Source organism: Empidonax traillii, unplaced genomic scaffold, assembly GCF_003031625.1.
Source record: "Empidonax traillii isolate 1590-97213 ecotype Southwest subspecies unplaced genomic scaffold, ASM303162v1 scaffold576:size640842, whole genome shotgun sequence".
Taxonomy (NCBI): domain Eukaryota; kingdom Metazoa; phylum Chordata; class Aves; order Passeriformes; family Tyrannidae; genus Empidonax; species Empidonax traillii.
In genome coordinates, this window is record NW_020955769.1 from 74506 (window position 1) to 94996 (window position 20491).

General features: G+C 33.0%; 1 protein-coding gene across 1 annotated transcript in view; it reads right to left on the reverse strand.

Annotated features, from left to right (window-relative positions):
- Positions 1 to 20491, reverse strand: part of DNAH8 (dynein axonemal heavy chain 8) — a 127548-nt gene that overhangs the window by 67654 nt on the left and 39403 nt on the right. Inside the window, exons 28-48 of the mRNA XM_027898070.1 lie at positions 19767 to 19893; positions 18145 to 18380; positions 16697 to 16801; positions 15611 to 15724; positions 14943 to 15005; positions 13839 to 13939; positions 12819 to 12956; positions 11360 to 11600; positions 10091 to 10290; positions 9583 to 9736; positions 9315 to 9478; positions 9054 to 9156; positions 8396 to 8500; positions 7944 to 8105; positions 6136 to 6360; positions 4976 to 5148; positions 3085 to 3263; positions 2112 to 2299; positions 1277 to 1363; positions 1071 to 1178; positions 94 to 228 (exon numbers count right to left, since the gene is read on the reverse strand). Of these exons, the coding sequence (XP_027753871.1) occupies positions 94 to 228; positions 1071 to 1178; positions 1277 to 1363; positions 2112 to 2299; positions 3085 to 3263; positions 4976 to 5148; positions 6136 to 6360; positions 7944 to 8105; positions 8396 to 8500; positions 9054 to 9156; positions 9315 to 9478; positions 9583 to 9736; positions 10091 to 10290; positions 11360 to 11600; positions 12819 to 12956; positions 13839 to 13939; positions 14943 to 15005; positions 15611 to 15724; positions 16697 to 16801; positions 18145 to 18380; positions 19767 to 19893 (3108 nt within the window). The remainder of the gene's footprint in view (positions 1 to 93; positions 229 to 1070; positions 1179 to 1276; positions 1364 to 2111; positions 2300 to 3084; positions 3264 to 4975; positions 5149 to 6135; positions 6361 to 7943; positions 8106 to 8395; positions 8501 to 9053; positions 9157 to 9314; positions 9479 to 9582; positions 9737 to 10090; positions 10291 to 11359; positions 11601 to 12818; positions 12957 to 13838; positions 13940 to 14942; positions 15006 to 15610; positions 15725 to 16696; positions 16802 to 18144; positions 18381 to 19766; positions 19894 to 20491) is intronic.

Genomic DNA, 20491 nt, shown 5'->3' on the forward strand with positions numbered 1-20491 from the left:
TGCTTGGTATTTTTTCTATTCTAATACAAAATCCACAAAAAATCCAGTAGGTTTGCTTTTACATGGTGCTAAAATATTAAATTAGATTCTTACCAGCTTAGAAAGATTCATATCTCTTAGCCCTCTCATAACAATACTTAATTCACTCTCATCTGGCCTGGCCCTCTTCTGAGTTCCAAGAGTCCTCAGTACTGAGAGGATATTCCTCAGACCAAAGTCGTAATGGACCTAGAGAGGGGTAGAAGGCTTATGCATCAGTAACAAATTCTCTAGCTTTATTTCATCAGTATATCAAGACTTATTTGCATATTGTATAGTATAGTTGTCCTATCTGGAAAAAGTAGCTAAAATAGGAATTGTTGCTGCTGTTTAGGAATTATTCTGTTCAAACAAACAAAAATAAGGTTGTTTTCACAAAGGTGAGGGTTGGGGAGAGGGGAAGGGACAAAGGTGTGGTGGTGTGTGTTAAAAGGTTTTTCTTTTCTAATTTAAATTTAATTGATTTCAAAATTTATAATGCCACATAGCAATTATTTTACAGCTCTGTATAGCAGGATTCTAAAAAACTAATAGTTCAATTCAAGATTGTCTCTTTCCACCTGAGGCAGCTTAAAGCATAAGCTTCAGAGCGAGGCATTGCTGTCAGGATATGAGCAACTTAAATCAAACTTTGCACATTTCTCCTGTAGTTTCCAGTTTCCAATTTCCAGCTACTTACTCTAGCCCTAGATAATTCTTACAGAAAAATGACATGACCAGGATAATTTTTACCCAGGTATCCTATTTAGGCAGAGAACCTCATGTACTTGCAACTAACTAGTATCATCTAACTACTAACTAGTATCATTTTTAACTGACTAATGTGCCTATGTGACTACATAATAATTAATTAATATGGTTTATTGTTCAAAAATTTTATAGAAATATTAAGTTTTAATTACTTTTAGGCTATGTCAATATTTTGTAAAAAAGCATAAAAGTGATGCTTCAAAAACAATCTGCACAACCTAAAACATGAGGGTTTATTGTGCAAATATGAAGACAAGGAGGAAAGGAATATATAACATTACCTGCTTAGTGAGCTGTTCCTCACAAAGTTTATAAAGAACAAAGAATTTCTTAGCCAGTACCACATTATCAATAAATCCATAACTTGCAAGTTTAACTCTTATAATTATCTGAAATACAATTTTTGTAGAAATTCCATTAGTTTCTCCTCGAGACAGGTCATCAAAGTAAAACACATTTTTCCTTTCAGTTTATTCAGGATTTTTACCTGTCTATCTGGAACCATCATTGCAACAGTTCTAAACTGAATTTTGAGATTTTCTGGTAGCTCTTGACGTCCAGCATATCCAGGATTCTGCATAAGAAAACATACTGCATTATTACTTACAATAGTCAAAATAACAGTAAATGCATGTATAAATACTAAGATCAGTTCAGAGTTAGAACTCTTGTCTATCCGTTACTAAAATTTTAATCTCCCATAAAGTCATCTTGGATTGTCTTCTGCCTTGGCATTAGGAAACACACACTTTAAAATTTCCTGCTCATGAGATTACAGGAATTAGTGTTATAAAGCCTCAAGAATCCTGTGGCAACAAGACAGCATACTCTGAAAGTTAGTATTCTGTATCTGGGAGCTTGAAGAATTTTTACATATCCATGTAAAGTATGCATTAGTCAAGACATAGATCACCGAAGAATGTCTTTGTTGTATCTCCTGCTTTAAGTTAATGTTCTTACCTCCCCTTCCCCACTAGTATCAATCTCATTAATGCTGTTAAAGCATTGCAAGCAAGGGTAGTAAAGTGTATCAGTGTCTCAGTCCTCTCAGTGAGCACAGAGAACTCTGAAAGTTTAGTCAAATTCTTATTCTGCATAATGAATTACAATACAGCAGTGAAGGGACACAATTATGAACTTTTGTAATAATATTAAAGTCAAAATGAAGGCATGCCATTCATGAATAATCAGATTATGTGTTGAACCATTTAGTCTAATTCTATAGTGACAGCATCACTTAATAAAACTGCTTATTTTCACCTTGCCATTTAACATCTATATAATATAATTTGTCACTTCTTTGTAATTATTACTACACTTACCATAGTTAGGAAAATTCCAAACTCTGGATTTAAATCTACACAGTCTCCATCAGCAAAAATGAACTGCTTTTTTTTTTCTTTTCTTGCTGTTAAAATAATATAGACTTGCTGGGCTGCTACTGACAAGACAGGCAGTTCAATTCGGTTGAATTCGTCAAAACATCCCCAAGATCCTGACTGGGCAAGACCTAAAAAAAGGGACAGCAGAAAATATTATCTGTTGTTCTCCATGCATATTTGAGATATCTGGTCTAAATTACTTTTTTTGCAAATAATTAAATTACACTGCTTTTATTTATTGTCCCATGGTCAAGGCCTATCTTCCTCCAATCCTCCTGACTATTTCCATATCAATCTGAATTAACACTAGTTGATTTATATACAAGGTTTAAAAGTGAATCAAAGTCTGAAAAAAATATATTTTTATATTTTGGGGCAATTGGTATATATTTTGTCCAGATCTTCCTTTGTATCCTTTTATTGTAGAGCACCATTCACTTATTTGCAAAAAGCTATACCGTTAGGCCAAAAAATTAAAAACAAGTGATTGAGAGCTACAAAATACCATAAGTTTGAAAAATGAGATGACAGAAATCTCATGAAGTTCAAGTCCCGTACCTAGAACAGAATAACTCCATGATCTGTTGAGCCTGAAAAGGAAGTTAAAGGAAAAGCCTATTGTTGTTATCACTAATAGGAGGCACTGAGAAAAGAGGCAGGCTCATCTCAGAGGTGCAGTGGAAGAAGAGGAGACAATGGACACATTGACACAATGGACATAGTGTGCAAAATTCCACGTCAGTGGAAATATAAAAAAACCTGTTAAATTTAATATAGTCAAAACACTTGAAAAGAGGTGTTGCAGAATGTCCATCCCAGGAGATAGTCAAAACCCAACACGAGCAACCTGCTCTAATGGCATCTGCTAAATGACCTGTGAAAGCCTCTTCTACCCTATGTGAAGAAATCTTACCTTTGAAAATCCTACCCAGACCTCTGAAGTCCATTTGATCAGAGCAGTTAAAGACTACAACGTATTTTCCCAGAGCCTTTCCCATGTCTTTTGTTGTTTCTGTTTTACCAGTTCCAGCTGGTCCTGCTGGAGCTCCTCCCATGTTCATTCCCAAAGCCTGTGCTAAAGTTATATAGCACCTACAAATGTTAATTGATATGGACTTATTAAATTATATGAAAGATATCTGTGCATATATATAACAATTAATTTATGTAATAGATTCTACAGTTCCTATATTGAAATGCTACTTCTTCATAAAACAGTTCCAATTATTTTTGTGAGTACAAGAAGTTCAGAGAGGTAAAAGGCACAAAATACAGCATTTAAACATTACTTTTAAAAGGAAAAAAAACCAAACAAACAACAAAAAAGCAACAACCAAGCAAAAAAAACCTCTGGTGATAACGAGATAAAAAAAAAAATTAATGCTCATCCCATAAAGGAATATATCATTAGCTCTTTTAACAGGTATAAAGAGCAGATTCTGCTGTTGAGTTCTGCCATATCATCACATTCTGCAGCATCTTAACCTGTATACATTTTATTATGTTACCTTTGCCTAAATCTTCAAGTGTGAAAGGATAAGGATATGTGTCCCTTTCCTCAGTTATTGCTAAGAAATATTTACCATTCTAGGAAAAAAAAACCCTTAAGCTTTACCTTTTTTTTTTCTTTAAGTCTTAAAAAGTCTAGACTACTGTTTTATTTATATATGAGCCTTAGTTATGATTTTCATTCATGGTAATGTATGGGAGAGTAATGCTAAAGGAATTAAAAAACAAAGTTCCTATACAAATGATGGGTCGTCATCAGTGTCAAATCAACATACCCTGAACACATTTCTAAATGAAGTTTTTTTTGTTTTAATCCATAATTGAGTAGAGTCTAACTACAGTTAACTAACTACAGTTTAGTTTGAATGACTATAATTTATTATGCCCAACTTGCACTGCAAGAATCTTCATATTTTCTATAGAATAAGAAACTCTGAAGTGACAGGAAGGTTTTATCTCTAGAGTTCTACTGGGATCAATTTTGAGGTAGCTAACAACTTTACATCAAAAATACTCATTTGATGAGGGCAGTACAGTTCACTGCAGAAATCTACTGAACTTTCCATATTGTCACAATAGCATTCCTACATTTTCTGTAGAAATAAAGGTGTTCAAAAAGTCATAGAAACACAAACACCACATTGGTAACAAAGGAAATGATTGTAGAGTGAAAACTATTTTTAGTTCTTGAGAGTGTCTCTTTGTAAGTGAAGTATCTTCTGGCCTTTTTTTCTCTTTTGGTCAAAAGTGACATCTCAAGAAAGGATTGAATGGAAAAAGAATTTTGAGAAGAAAGGAAGCAAAGAAATTCTGAAGAGGAAAAAGAAACATAGTTCTTATTGTTAAGCCACATTTGAAACAAACTTGCCATTTGCTTGCCCAGCTACAGAAGAACAGAATGTGAGTACATACGGCTGGGGCTTTTTATTAAACTTTCAATGAAAGTGGCCAGAGAATCTTTATAGAATCTCTCACTACAATATTTGAAATATTTGACCTAATCTTTTCTTCAGTATACTGCTAAACTGTATGTTGCTATATAACCTTAAAACAATTAATTTCTGTGACTAAATGTTCTTTTTAAGACTGGGCAATGAGAAAGGAATTATTAAGTGTACAAATCAGTCAGACTAGTTTATCTTTTCTAAAAGATTGTATTAAGAAAATCATTGAGAATATTTTCATGAATGACCTAGCCCACACAGGACTTAACTCAAAATGTACCTCTTTAAAGATAAATGTTAAATAAACACTAAATATTAAAAGTATTCCTTATCCATAATTATTTTTCTAACCTGTCCGTAAGAGGTGTTATAACCAGACGATCAGTGCAACCCAGAAATTCATTTTGGTAAATAAAATCAACATCTGTAATTGATACAATGACATGATCTGAATCCTCTTTATAGTAGAATCGAGACTGCTTTAACCACTCAAAATCAGTTGGTGTTTTGATGTTCATTTTTACCTTAAAAGAAAGTAAATGAATATGTTATAGCAAAGCATCTACATTTATCGTCTTTGGCAACTGTGATAAAATAGTTAGTTGTATTACAAGTGATTACTCAGCTTAAAGTTTCTATATAAGTAAATTTAAATACATCAAGCATCACAGAATATTTTTGGATATATGCTAGACTGATACTAAAAACCATCCTGATCGCTTAACCTGATCATCCCAACATCTATGTTAATCAAATAAATCTTAAATTGCTTTGGTGGTGCAGTCCACCTTCCAAGTAAGAAATAAAGATAGCATACTTCTTAATCCACCAAACAGATTGGAACAAAGGGCATGATGAAGGAAGGATGTGAGCAAGGCGTGGAAGGCAGACGCTGTATAATCTACTAAGCCTGAGTCATCAGGTAGTAAAAAATGTGAGAGATGTCATGTTGAAGGATGCCATTCCTCAACAAATAAAGGAATGGTAATAATTTAACACAGTCTCAAAAGTTCTAGTATAGGATTGCAACTCTTTGCCATTTTTAGTAGGAATTTTTGTTTATTTGTCTTTTATGTGCTCTCCTTAGTGAAGTGCAGCCTCATGTCAACTCCTGAGATTCTGTAACAAGCCATGAGAAAATTAATTATAATGATACAGTCACAATGTCCTCAACGGTCTCAACTTTTTAAGTTGTGCAAGTAAGACTAATACAGCTGTTTTTCAAAGGAAGGAAATAATAAAAGGGTTTTGTCTATCAAAACAACTTAAAGGAAGAAGTGAAAATTTTAAATATTCAAGATGTAGACATTTGGTGAAAATATTTAGTTGACAGAGCAAACTAATGCTATTCTAGCTTAAGCAAAATTGTATTATTTTGATTATGGTGAGGTTATGGACATCTTTGTCTTATAAACTCATGCATACACATGTAACTGCAGCTGCCACATATAAGACAGAGTATTATGACAGAAAACACATTTAATTGTCAGAAATCAAAATCTATACTTTACCAAATCATCAAAAATGTCACGCTGATGCACATGAATGGTAATAAGCGTTTCATATTTCACTCTGTCAAACTTGGAAAGATCATGCGTGGTCTGGCCAATCAAAGCATTCAGAATATCCAGAAATCTGCCATTGGTTACGTCCATTATTTTTTTGTCCTCCTTAGCATTCTTCAGAGCTTCCTCTGAATCACGTGTCCACAATATTTGAATTCCCAATAATCCAACCTAAAAATGTGATATGTGAAAAATATACAAAATAATCACTTGTTGAACTCTAGTCTTGTTATAGAAGCCTTGGGTGGGAACAATAAATTTTGGTGTAGTCAGTCACAAATATCACTAAATCCACCATAAATCTATCTCACCAGGATACCATGCTGAATTTATTGGCTCTGCTGTGCCTTCCTGAGAAGACATTTTAAAATTTTATCAAAATTTGCCACATAGTGAGACACACTCAAAGTAAGGATGAGTGTCAGTTTCACTAAAAACCCTTTAGAGTGCTCCACATAAACATAAAATAACAGAAACATAAACGGGTCCTGGGCATACAAGACCTTCTGAAAATCTCCCACTGCCCATTTGTAGCTAATTCAAGCACATTAAAATTCTGGGCCATTGCTAGTGAATGTGGGATGGCTTGCCTTCTAACATTCTGTCAGGACTGGAGTACAGCCTAGAGAACATTGAACTAAAAGTTATTTTGCTTCCAAATAAATCTAGAGAGTTATAGAATGTTGAACATAAACTACCATCTCAGACTGATTTTGATTTACAATACCCACAGCAAAAAATGATAGTTGAGCACTGTATCCCTGTATCACCTTTATTCCCAACATTTCTATATTCACAAGGCATGTCGGTATTTTGCCCAATTTCTTCTCTCTCCTTTAACACAGCTTTACTTTCTCTGTAAAAATTTCTTGGCCAAATCCCTCTAGCACAAAAAAAATTTTTGAATGTAAGAAAATCTGGCTTAGCAAGACATATGAAAAAAAACTTTAGCAATGGTAATAAAGCTACTTTCAAATATCTGACAAGACAGATAGTCCCTGTCTGTTTAAAATAGTGGAATTTTTCAAATAAATAATGGGTACCCAATACATAATTACATCATAAATACACCTTTAAGATAATTCTCCTCGATATTTAAATGTATTGATAGGTTTTTTTTTTTAATTAGCAACATACTGGCCAGTTTTAATTTTTGCAAAATTTTTTATTAAAAAATTACACCCAGCATTGTACCAATTAGCAAATTATAGATTCAGAATTTGCAAAGGTTGGGAAACAATTCATTACTTGTTAATGATATTTAAGAATTATCAGTAAGATGGAGGAGTTTTCTAGGCAAACCAGAATACTTCAACATAGGCTTCTACCAGGACTGCATCATCATAAGTGACAAAGACATGAACTATGAGGTAACTCTTGTAAATTATGAGATAAGTAAACATAATCATAGCTCTTGCAATCTTAAATTATGAGAGAGAAATCAATCTGCACATGAAATTTTATTTGCTGCTGAAAAGGCTTCAATATCCATCACAGAAAATACAAGCTCTACTTTATATTTTCCGAGAAAAGAAAAAAAAGTAATTTTAAAGAAGATTGTAAGAAAAATATTATGATATATACAGGGTACCAAAATTTAAGTCATTAAGGACTGCCTTCTACTGAGCAGATCCTTCCCCTTGTTTCCTCTCTGAAAACTTTCTCATATAGGCAATTCCATACGCTTTTTACCTTCCACCTCCCCCCAAACACAACCCAGACTGCACACACACACTCACACCTTGTATTCTTACCTGTGCTGGAAATTGATTAATAAAATTAATTAGCTGACATCCTGGGTCACTAATTTGGTAAAATGCTGCCCTAATTATGCCATGCAATGACTTCTGCTGCACTTGCAATAAAGTCTTCAACCAAAGTTCTACTGGTCCTTTTGCAAGCACTGGAGTGTCCAACTGAAAAATTAATTACAGTAAAGGGTATAAAATAGAACATAGTTACCAACTTTGTGTTCCAGAACATGAGTTACTACACAGTTACTAGATTTCTATTTATGACAACTACAGATTTTACTTCAGTTAACGTACCATAAACATGTTTAATGAAGACATATTTGAGTTTTGTTAACAACAATCCCTGAAATATTTATTAGTAACTAACAATAATTCAATTTGCTCTATCTTAGATGTTCAATAATAAAATTACTTATCTATAAACACTTCTGGAAAAAAAGTCAGATAATTACTGGAATTTTTTCTCCTTCTCTTGATATAACTGCCAGTATGCGATCATAATCCTTCGGGTGAAAGTCTACTTCATTTATATTGTCAGATATGGAAGTCAGATGTGGCTGTAAGGATAATTCAGGAATTAGTCAATGTAAATATTTCACATTAGTAAAAAAATCTCAAATAAGGTTATCCTGCAGATGTTCAATTAAACCTATAGATGAATTTCTGGCCGTTTGTAGGTAATAACTACAGAAACTATTGTGTAGAATTTTATCTCTGACTACTGTGTTTTTACAGTTTCCAGAGGTGATCTAGGAGAGATCAACTGGCTTAATCTCAATTAACCCTCAGGAACCATCCAGACTAGCTGGATGAATTTTGCAATATGCAAAGCAAGAAAGTTTGACAGGATCCCTTCTATTTTGTTCAGTTGTGAAAGGAACCACCTGCAAATCACCTGATGGGACCACATTCCAGTGTTCTAAATTCTGAAGATTTTTTTAAATTACAGGCATCCATTTCATACTTTTTCAAAGACCAAAGAGCAAGAAGAGAATTTTTTTCTCAAGGAAATTTTATAAGAGGAAAATGTCTTAAATTTTAATTTATTAAATGTTTCTCCATATTCTAATTTTTTTATTGTAAGCAGAAAAAAAATCACTAAGGTTGTACCTGAATTGTATGAGAATCACTTGCTTGTCCAAGAATTTCAACAAGTGCAGGATCAGAAATAAAAAAGAACCTTGGAAACAGTAGCCTTTTCTTCTCTAAATACCTTTAAAATTGAACAAGACTCTTATTAAACTATTTCAGGTCATCATTGTTTTCTGTATAAGGGTGTAAGTAAAACTAAAATCCAGTTAATGTTCAATATATATTATTTACAACATAATAATGTATTAAAAATCAAACAATTCACTTACTATCACTTACCCTGTAAGTGATTTCTGACATGATTCCAACTGTTCATGTAACTGAGGGAGAATTTGCTCCATAGTATCATCTCCAACACAGCAGGCTACTACATTTGAGTTTTCATGAGCTCGTTGCATTATTTTTACCCATGATTTGTCAATATTCTGAAAACGCTTTGCTTCCTATATATAGCAAAAGCATAAGTCCTTTCACATCATGATCTGTTGGAAATTATTACACACACAGCTTTTAATACACAATAATAGTCCAGCATTGTGAAGCTTACCTGGGGTAACTCTTTTGCAATATCCCCTGCTACAAAAACAGCTTCAAGATAAATCCAAAGGTTCTGCACAACCAGCCATTCTTCAATTATGTGCGCAGAGTTGCTTAGTTTATAAACCCAGCTCTGAATTTGCTTTTTAAATGCTGTATTGTACCTAAAAATGCAGACAAGTAGAAATTATTTAATTCTAAATAAAGCTAATTTAAAAATAATACTTACAATGGTAAAAAAAAAAAACCAAACCCAGAACAAACTAACAACTGTTTTACTTAGAACAAGAACAACCTCATGGAAAGGTTTTACCAGTTCGATTACATTCAAATATACTGAGACAAAAGTTTACTACTTATATGTGGAAGCCTTTCATGTGAGGGTATTTTTCATTAGGCATTGTAACATTTTTTTCATTTAAAAATACTTCATTCAAATTTATTGCTAATTTATCTCATTAACAGTACTGTTGCTACCTCAGTGTGTTTCTGAAAATACCATATATGATTCCAAGTACCTATTGGACAGTAAAGAGTCAAGAATCATTAAGCTGTCCTCCATCAATACCAAAAGTTCTGATGATTCAATTCCCTTTAACAGTAACTCTCCTCTTGATTTGAACGGTGCAAAGCTCAGGACTTGGTTTCCCCATGTCTCAGATACTTGAGATAGTTTGGCTTCTATATCCTTTTCCTTCATGGCAGATATGCATATATCCTGCAAAGAAAGAACCATTTTTTAGACTCTCCATTCTTCTGAAATAAAATCTTTGCTAATACTGCACATAATAAAAAAATTGCAGAGATCACACTATGAATTTTACTCACTCAAATTACTTGTATGGATAACTGAACAGTGCACACTTGGAAGTGGATGGATAAATATTTTCTGTGGCTTCACCTTTTGTTATTTTTGTGTAACAACATTTCTGAATCATAATTTTTATAAGGCTTAAGGAGTGTAGTGATGTAGACGCATCACTAGATGAACTCAGACTCTTACCACATTTCAGTTTAAAGAATCATAGGATCTAAGAATAGTTTACATTGGAAAGGTCATCAAGTCCAACATTCACTTCAAATCAGAGCTTAATTCAAAATTAAGTAGATCACTTGGAATGCTTCCATATAAATTCTTCCATATAAATCAAGTATGGATATATATATATATACACACACAGCTTTTGAGATATATATATATCTATATATCTATCTATCTTTTGCTATATATATATATATATATATATAGCTTTTGCATGCATATTTATCATATGAAACATGCAAACTCCACTGAGTTTTCTCAAGTTAAGTTGGGGGTTCTTTTTGAAGTTGTATGGTTCAAAAGAAGTCACAATAATCTAGGAAAATCTTAAATATTATTAAGCATGAAGCCTTCCTCTAAAATTTATGATTTATCAACTACATTTTAAAGTAACCACAGAGTTAAAAAATTAAGAGGCCATGCTCATTCAATGTTTTGTTTGAGGTTTTTTGGTTGTTTATAAAGAGTTAAGAAAATCATATAAAATAATGGCAAGAAGAATTCGAGGAGATTATCTAAAAGTAAGTGTCCAAAGATTCCAGCTGCTACCTCTATCTTTATTCACATCCATAAAAACTTCTAAATAAAATACAAATTGGTTTAAACTAGTGTGTTCTGATTAAGAGCCAAGGACTTTAATAAAGTAGAAAAATATTTTAAAAGAAGGTAATCGGTTTATAAGTAATCACACTATTTTTGTTAATAACAGAAAATGAACAAGGAGGGAAAAAATGTATGCACCTACCTCAAGATCTTCTTTACATTTGAGAATTGGTGCTTCCATGATGTTTCGAAGGCAAAAGGTTTCAGATTCTACATCAAATTCATGTCCGGTTGTTTCAGCAATACGTTCCCAGTGTCTTGGCTTCATTGCTTTGTCAGACATCATTTCCAGCAAAGAACAACACTCAATAAAATCCTCAATTCTTTTCTTGAGATCTGAAAACGCTTGCCAGTGGTGGAGGCCTTTAGGCAGTCTACGGCACCTGCAGTTAAATTAAATTGATACGGTAGTAAATGCCTCTTCTCTCAAAATAGGAATTGTTTAAACCATTGTTTAAACAGGGAGATATGAAATGGATTGTATTGTAGTCAACATTTTCTATGTAAAATTCCAATTTGTGTCAGTCTACTTTTTTGGGAAAAACTGTTCCATATGCCCTTCTAACAAACCATAATCTTTTACAGTCTCAACTACTGATATGTTCTTTACAAATAAAAAAATATTGTAATTTTCATTAAAACATAACTTATCTGCTCCTCATTAGAAACTCTTTATTGGCAAAGAGAAAACAAGGCAAAACTTGTTAAATTTCATATATGAAAGCCTTGTATAAATACAATATTTACTCCAATCTAAATACCAGGAATAGACATGGCACTTATTAACATATCACTTTGGAGATAGACATGAAAAAGAGATAGATATGACCACCTTCTCCCTCACTTTTCATTAGTGGTCCAGAAACTAATCACTAATGAAAATTATATACTTCTAATGTGGAAAAAACCCAGCAGAACAGTTAAACAAGTATTCATCTCTTTGACCACACTTTTACAGAGCCTACACCCTAAGAGCTAACAAGTTGACCTACCCTGGAAAAGCCCTACTGTAAACGATAAAGTATATCCTTTGCAGGAAAAATAATAAAGCCTTAGTTTTGTGTCATTTATCACTTATTTCTCTACCTCCCTACTGATATAATTTCATATTTTCAGTAATCAGGTACAATATAGCAGTCTGTGGTTTAGAGTTATATCAGTACTAAGTGGTTGCCGATATATTTGTGTTGGTTAGTTCCCCAGGTGCTGTCAAACTGGATGTTTAACACCTGCCTGACTTTCTCTGAGGGGGGAGGTATCTTGTGTTTGTTATTCTTGTATTCAAAACTTAAAATAAATGTGCTAATCATCCCAGTTGAAGAACTTAACTTCTACAAGTAAAATTTCATCCCTGCTGACCTCTTGGTTGGTTTAGATAAGGAGATTGACGCTTCAGCTGATCATATGCCCTTCCATTATCAAAATTAGAGGTAAAAGGTGCCTAACTGACAGTACAGTTTTATTTCCCTCTTTCTTGAATAATCTTATTGCTTTATGATAAACCTTATTCGCAGAAACTTTAAATATATCAAATGGCTCTACTGAACTCACCTGAACCTTAATGCATTTAACATCTGTTATTATTCATATTATAAACATACCTGGTTTGAAAATCCTGAAGTTCGGTAGTAATTTTTTCAATATCTACCTCTGTCCAAAGTATGTCATAATAACCATCGATAGTGCTTATTACAGTATCATATAATCCATACAATTTCTGAAGCAAGGCCAACTCCTTCCTGGGAAAAAAGAAGCAATTAGATCAATAATTTCAATCAGCTCTCTGGATATCTCACAATAGTTAAATATTTGGTATACGTAACATTGTTAGAAAAAATAGAGGTAGATCAATCAGAGTATGTTTCTTAATGTAGAAAAGAATGCTTCATAAACGAAAATCCACAAAGAAGAGCAGATGGTTGGTGCTAAGGACCTAATATCCACACTGAACTTGTTTGGAGAAGTTTTACTTTCGTCTAGTTCTGCAAAACTTCCATTCACCCAAAAGGAACCTCGGTTATATACCCTGAGCTGCATGCAAAGCAGAGCACAGTAAGTGGGGACAAGTAGTCAGTTTACTCCAGAAGCAGTCTCTGAATCTGAACTAAAAAACACCCAGAAAGGGTCAGACCCTCATCTGGTGTGAACCATCATCAAACCATTGAAATGTGCAAACATTTTAGAATCTGATACCCATTTCTACAGCTGCTCAAAAAATTCATATTTTCACAAAAGCTGCAGTTAAATTCTTCATATATTATGAGACTTTCCATTGCATCTTCTTCTTCACTTTCTACATTATCTTAATATATAATACTATATTTACTCACCTATTTATGTACGTATTTTTATTTATATCTGTATTTCTAGAACAGAGCATATTGCTACTTATACTATAGTATTTACACACAGTAAAATCTGGTATGGTTCTGTTACAATAATAAATAAATAGAATTATTTTTATTGGCAAATTCATTAGATCTGCAAAATTTTCATTCATCTATCTATCTACCTATGGCAATGGAAAACTTGCATATTGTAATATTTTTCCCCTTTGGTATAAGCCTAAGATTTTCCAACGTACTTAATAAACACTTAACACAGCTCTATTTCACAGTTACCTGACTTTATGCAAACCTTCATACTCTGTGACAGGCAATCCAAACAACCGTTCACCAGATGAGTATGTGATAAACTTTCTCCACAACTCATCGAAGTTACACTGCTCAAATTATATTTCATACAGACAAAATGAAAATATAAGTTTATAAGTTTTAATTTAAAATTATCTAATAATAAATCCTTAAACAGTTTTAAACCTGTACTAATTCTGTTAGAAGTATATGTAAATATCTGAAAATGTTTTTGACCTAAAGTTTTGAACAGTCTTCATGTAACATAATACTCAAGTCCACATAGTGAATCTAAAAAGTGAAAGTTTACATAAGAAGTAATCATTCAAAGAAGTATCTTATAAAACTGAGATATAAAATGAATTCCACATAATTGAAAAAAAAAATAGAAAAGAAAATATTTGTATCAAATGGTAAAATATATAGCCTGAAGAAAAACACTGGAATGCCAAAAATTTATTTTCACCATAAGTATCCATAAGTACAAAGCATTCTCTTGGCAAAAAAAGAAATACAGCAAATTTAACCAAACTCACTCAATTTTCAGTACATATTAGATGCATTAGAATATTTAAGCATCTTCTTTCAATTACTCAGTGCTTTTCTCAAACTTAGAATTTACTTTTTACAAACTATAAAATATGTAAGACTGACAAAAGTACTACTCAAGTTACTATAACTTGCAGAAAAAGGAAGGATTAAAAATAATCAAAAACCGCTCATGTACCTGTAAACTGAGGTCCATAGCAAACAAATATCAAGTTGAAATACAACTATCTAATGGAAAATGGGATCTTTAAAGATTAAAAGATTGCCTCACGTCAGCTTTGTAAGCTGGCTTCTTTTCAGTAATTATCATTTCTATTGATTTTATTACTTCAAGTTGACAATTTCTGCTTACAAAATGTGAAGAATGAAGAAAATCAATCAATCAATCCTTCCTATTAAGGGAGGCTTTGCATGAGAGAAACTAAAGTATAGTTACCATAATATTACACAGAATATCCAAATCATAATTTGATAAACTTATTATGATAAGCAATAGCAAATCTAATTTTAATTATTTGGAAATGCAACAGTTTACTTTCTTACCTGAAAGATCTGTAGCCTCTTACTGGCTTCCTGAGGTGGAATACTTGGAACCATAGGCCCTTCCTTTCAAATAAGCAATTTAAAAAAAATAAATATTAATTCACAAAGTGACTGAAGCCCCTGTATATTTACAGGTCATCACAAAACACCTATTTTTTGTTAGTCAAATTGCAATCAAGCTATGTATTGTGGTAATGCGACACTTACAATGGTAAATCTAAGAAAAGATAACTTTTATGCAATTCTAAATCCTTTACCTTAATTATACTCAATAGGACTGTAACTTTTCATACTTTGTTATTTTTCTGAAAATAAAATACTCAGGCTGTGGCCTGAGACTGTCCTTTTTCATGTTGATAGATGAGCAGAGAGGCCACAACATGTGCCACAATTTCTGAATTAATTTGTAATTTAATTATTATGCAATTTAATTTATAATTAAGATTTCATGACAAGTTGTACCACCAGGACTTCTCTTTCTTTACAGAGTTGTGTGCACTGCTATTTCTTCATACTGAAAAGTCTGACCTACAACGATGACTGCTTAGCAACCATAGCATCAAACATCAGTAGCTGAGCAGAATAAAATTCTGGCAACCAAATGCTGCAAACCAAAAATATTAAGAAACTAAGTACAATTTTTGCATGCAACTACTAAATTCATTTACCGTTTCATACGACGTTTCAAAGGTAGATACATCCTCCTTAAAAACTGCAACTGATTCCAGCAATTCAGTCTTAAATTTGGGCTGAACTTGAACCAACTCATCTTGAACTTCGGTCTGACATAGAAAAGATGAACATCAAAGTTATTTCTGTAGAAATCAGGAGCAGATATTTGAGTTGTATATAAATCAAAACTATACATAAAACACATCAAATTTTTGACAAAAAGGGAGTATTTGAAGCTAAATACATTTTTTCCTCTTGTGTTGTTATACATTCAATTTTTGGGAGTGAAGCTGAAGAGAAAATACTCAACCACCTCAACTAAAAGCCATAACAAAATCTCCACTTTTAAGGGACTGTGTTTCATTACAAGGGGGTGACAAAACAAAAAGATCCTTATTCTCTTTCTTTCCTCCCTCCGAAAAAACCCTCAGACTCCAAAGTGTTGGACTCATCTTCCTCATGGACAGCTCAGCCTTCTCTTTAACAACGTTCTTATTCTTTGTTCAAAAGCTTGAGAGAAAGAACCAAGAACTGTGTGCAAATGTAAAACATACTCTCAGGTGTTTTCGTGAGTGATTAACCTGCGGGACAGGAGGTAACTTAATAGATTCAATGAAATATCTACTTATTTCTATTTAACCACTTCCATTACCTAAAATACTCTATAAACATAGAGCTTTTGAGGGATATAAGGCTGTCCTAAGTGATAAAGGACAATCACCGCTTATGGGTAAGGGCACTAGCAGAGTATGCACTCCTTAAAAACAGGTAACCTAAGGGTAATAAGCTCCCTGGTCAGAGAAGAATGACACAAGAACTGGAAATGAAGGTGAGAAGAGAAGACACAATAAATTTCTCATTTTCTTGCAGGTTTTAAACATATGTCTAAAAGCTACAATAATATTTAAATATTAAGATATCTATAAAAACAAATTAGAAAATTAACCTAGTAACAGAAAGTATAGACCCTGGTGCACAACTGAGGCCAAAAGTGAGAGGTCATTTTTGAGAGGACTCTCATTTTTATTCTGAGAAAAAGCACAGGAAGACAAATGGAAGACAACATAATTTTATATACTTACAGCTAAACTCTGTAATTTCTTAAAAGAAGCTCTCATTGTATCAATGCCCTCTGATTCCTCTCTTGTAATCTCCAGTTTATATGTATTTAAAATGCCATAGGCTTCCTAGATGAAAAAATAAAACCTTAGGAATGATGCACTGTAAGTTCATTTGCAGGAAGTAGATCAAATTTGTAAAACACGTGTAAAAGGAAATCTGTTAATGTATTTTAGGCATTTTTTTAAAATAAGGATGATGAATGAAGAACTAAGCAACAAGAGCAAGAAATATTTCTTCAAAGATTTCTTGGCTGGAATACTAGGAAACATATAAAACTAGGAAACAAACAAAATAAATTTAATACTAGAAGATATAAAACTTTATCTTCCCTATGGTATTTTTATTCCACTTATTCAAATTCCACCTGAATGTCGATTTTAGATAATTTTTTCTAACTCTGAAAAATTGTGCACACTAAGCTACTACTCTTTATAAATGTTTTGTCATATCATCTATAAAATCTTTGTTGCTAACTTTGCCAAACTGTCAAATAAGTGCATATGTATCTGAAACAGAATGAACCTTTCTTATTGTTTGTTCTCATTTGCAATTTACTTGCATATCTTCTGCTTTATTATCCTCATCCTCCACATACTGCATTATTTTAAAATAAGTTCATTTTCATATTTTATTCAACTTTTGCTGGACTCTCTCCAGTATGCCCATGTTTGTTTTGTATTGGGAAGCCCAGCACTGGACACAGCACTCCAGATAAGTCTCATACCCTGGAGTAGAGGGAATCACGTCCCTCAATCTGTTGGCAACACAACTTGTAACACAGTCCGGGAGACCCTCAAGCACTTTTGTTGCAAGGGCACTTTTCTGGCTTACATTCAACTTGGCACATACCAAGAAACTTAGTTCTTTTACTGCAAACCTAATTTCTACCCAGGCTTCACTGGTATCTAAGGTTATTCTTCTCCTGGCAATGGAGAAAAAAAGATCTAAGAGTGACTTGTTAACATGGGTAACCCTACTGACATTAATGGGACTCACTGCATACTACTAAAACAGTAAATGTTTGCAAGATATATGGAATATAAGTGGTTTGGGAAAGAATGTTATCTTAAATACTCATCTCAAAGTGGCAGAAGCCCAATAATAATAATAAACAAGAATGTTAACACTGCATAATTCTTTATACCTTTTATTTATTTTAAAAGTTTGCAATATTTTCTACACATGTAAAACCTATAAACAGTGCTGATATCAGTTCCTTTTGCTTGCTTTATTTAACATCTCTGCACTGATTATCATACCTTTCAAAACAGTAAATTCATTGTTGGAGTTCTCACATAGTCTTAGCTTGTGACACCTATTCTATATTATTAAATATTAAGAATTGTAATAATAACTGATTATAAAAATAATAATAATATTTATTAAAAAAAATTAAAAGTCATCTTACTTCAATAGGTCCCAGAGACATATCAATTTCTATTTTATTTTCTTGTACCACAGATAAAGCCTCCATTGCTAATCTGACATCATCCAAGTCACTCAGAGGTCGGGACAATTTATTTATGTATTCATTCATGAACGACATCATGTCTAGCAATTTCTTTTTGTATTGCTCATTTAAATGATGACAGAGAAGCATCTTCCAGGCGTTGGCTTCAGTTGCTAAAGCTGTTTTCAGTGGTCCTGATTTAAAAAAAAATAAAACAAAAAAAATACGCAATCCAGATCCTAATTTTTTTGTTAAAAAAGCCCACATCATTACATATGATTCTTTAACAGGAATTAGAAAGAAGCAGACAAGCAATCCAAATACAGCATTTTAAAAGTTTCAAAGCAATTCCAACTATAGTGAATTATATTTCTGTTGTTTTGTTGTATATTATGGTAGCCATAAAAAAAATTGGTAAGCTTACCTAATGGAACACATAGAGAAGATGAATAAAGAACAAAATGCCTACTTATTAATGTTGATTTTCAGATTAACCAAATGCATAAAGATTGGTGGTATTTAAATGGCTTATAGCCATTGAGGAGGTGGCATCTTGGGATTTCAACACTGGGATTTGGAACAGTTCACAGCTAAAACTGTTAAGGTGACACATCATATGCAGTTTATATATAAACACAAACCAACACTGAAAGGACAGAAGAGTCAATCACTGGCTCTCTAACTTATTAAGAAAATAAAATAGGATTCTAATAGGCAGCATTTTGTACTGTGGCAAAAGAAAGCAAAACATACTAGCAGCATATAAAGTTTCTGCTCACAAAACAAATTTTACAGCAGATACAGATTTTTCTTTAATAATGTAGCTATTAACATTAAAGAGATGATTCCTGAAGACCAGGGGTAATTCAAGAAAAGTACTGTACCCTGCCAGAAGCAGCCACACTGATATTTGGAAAGGGAGGCATTTTCTTCTTGACCCTAAATACCAACCAGAGAGTTGGTCCAGAGCAGACATGTTAGCCTTGCAAGGTGAGAGGCTTAAGTGCCACTGGAATCCTTAGCACAAACAGCTATGGCACAAATGCCACAGCATAAACAGCTTAATTCAGAATATGATGTTCTGAGAGCTAGAGATAATAAACATTGGTATGGCTAAATAGCCATATCTTCTGCTGCAAAACACACTGAAAGTGAAAAAACACTAATGTAGTTATGTGCTAGTCTTGCACCAATACCAGAGAAGAAGCTTTATGATTCCAATGCTCTTTATGAGCACTGACTGACCAGGTGCCAGAGAGGAGTGCCAGGGATGATTAAATCAGTGTTAGCACATATTCATTAACTCTTTGGCAAGCCTCCATAATAATTTTACAGCCATGGCAGAAGTTACCATCCACATTTACACTCCAAAGAAAAGGCAAGAGGAATAGAGGGTTTTTTTCAAGTCAGAAAAGGTCTGACTTGAAAAGGTCAGCAAGGTCTCTTCAGTGATTTCTATTCACATTGAAAAAAAAAAATATATATATATATATATATTTGTATTTACAAGAATAAGCCAAATAACATGACTATTTTATTCATCATCTTACTGCACATACTAAGATAAGAATATGCCATACCTGTGTGCAATTCAATTGGACCAAGAAGAATAATAGGTTTTAAACTTGCCATCTCTTGCTCAAACACATTATACTGAAGTATTTCTTCTTTAATTTCAGAGAGAGAGGGAGAGGTAGCCAGAAATTCCTGTGTGTAGTTTAAAATGTCAGTTAAAAAAATGTCCTTTTCCATATTTCTGGTAACACACGTTGCAACTGTTATTCAGCAATTACTGAAAATGTATACCAATATTATACTGTTTTTAGTTTTCTAGCCTTGGTAAGGTAGTAAAATACATGTTTACCGATTTTTCTGTCAGTAACTGCCACGCTTGTTGGGAAATTCCAATCAAATTTAACAGAGAAACAGATATCCAAGAGAGATATCCAAGTACCTACTGCTTTTGAGGAAACAGGTGACAAAACAGAGATGAAAAAAATACATGCCCACACTTACAGAAAGACTACCTCATTAGCCAAATTACGCATAAAACAATCACAAGAAAATAAATCTTCTAGGCAGTTCCATGAGCAGAACTCAAGTGTAGAAAAGTTTTGTGATTCTGAGAAGCTGCGTTTCAGAAATGTTACTTAGGTCCTGTATTGATTATGCTTACATTGGCATAGTAATAAAGTAATAAATGCTGAAACCTTTTTCCCACTTCTACTCTTCTGCCTGAGAGTACCTGAACAGGCAGTGGAAGAGTTAGCATAGCGGTAAAGGAAGAATGCAGAAATTAGAGCAC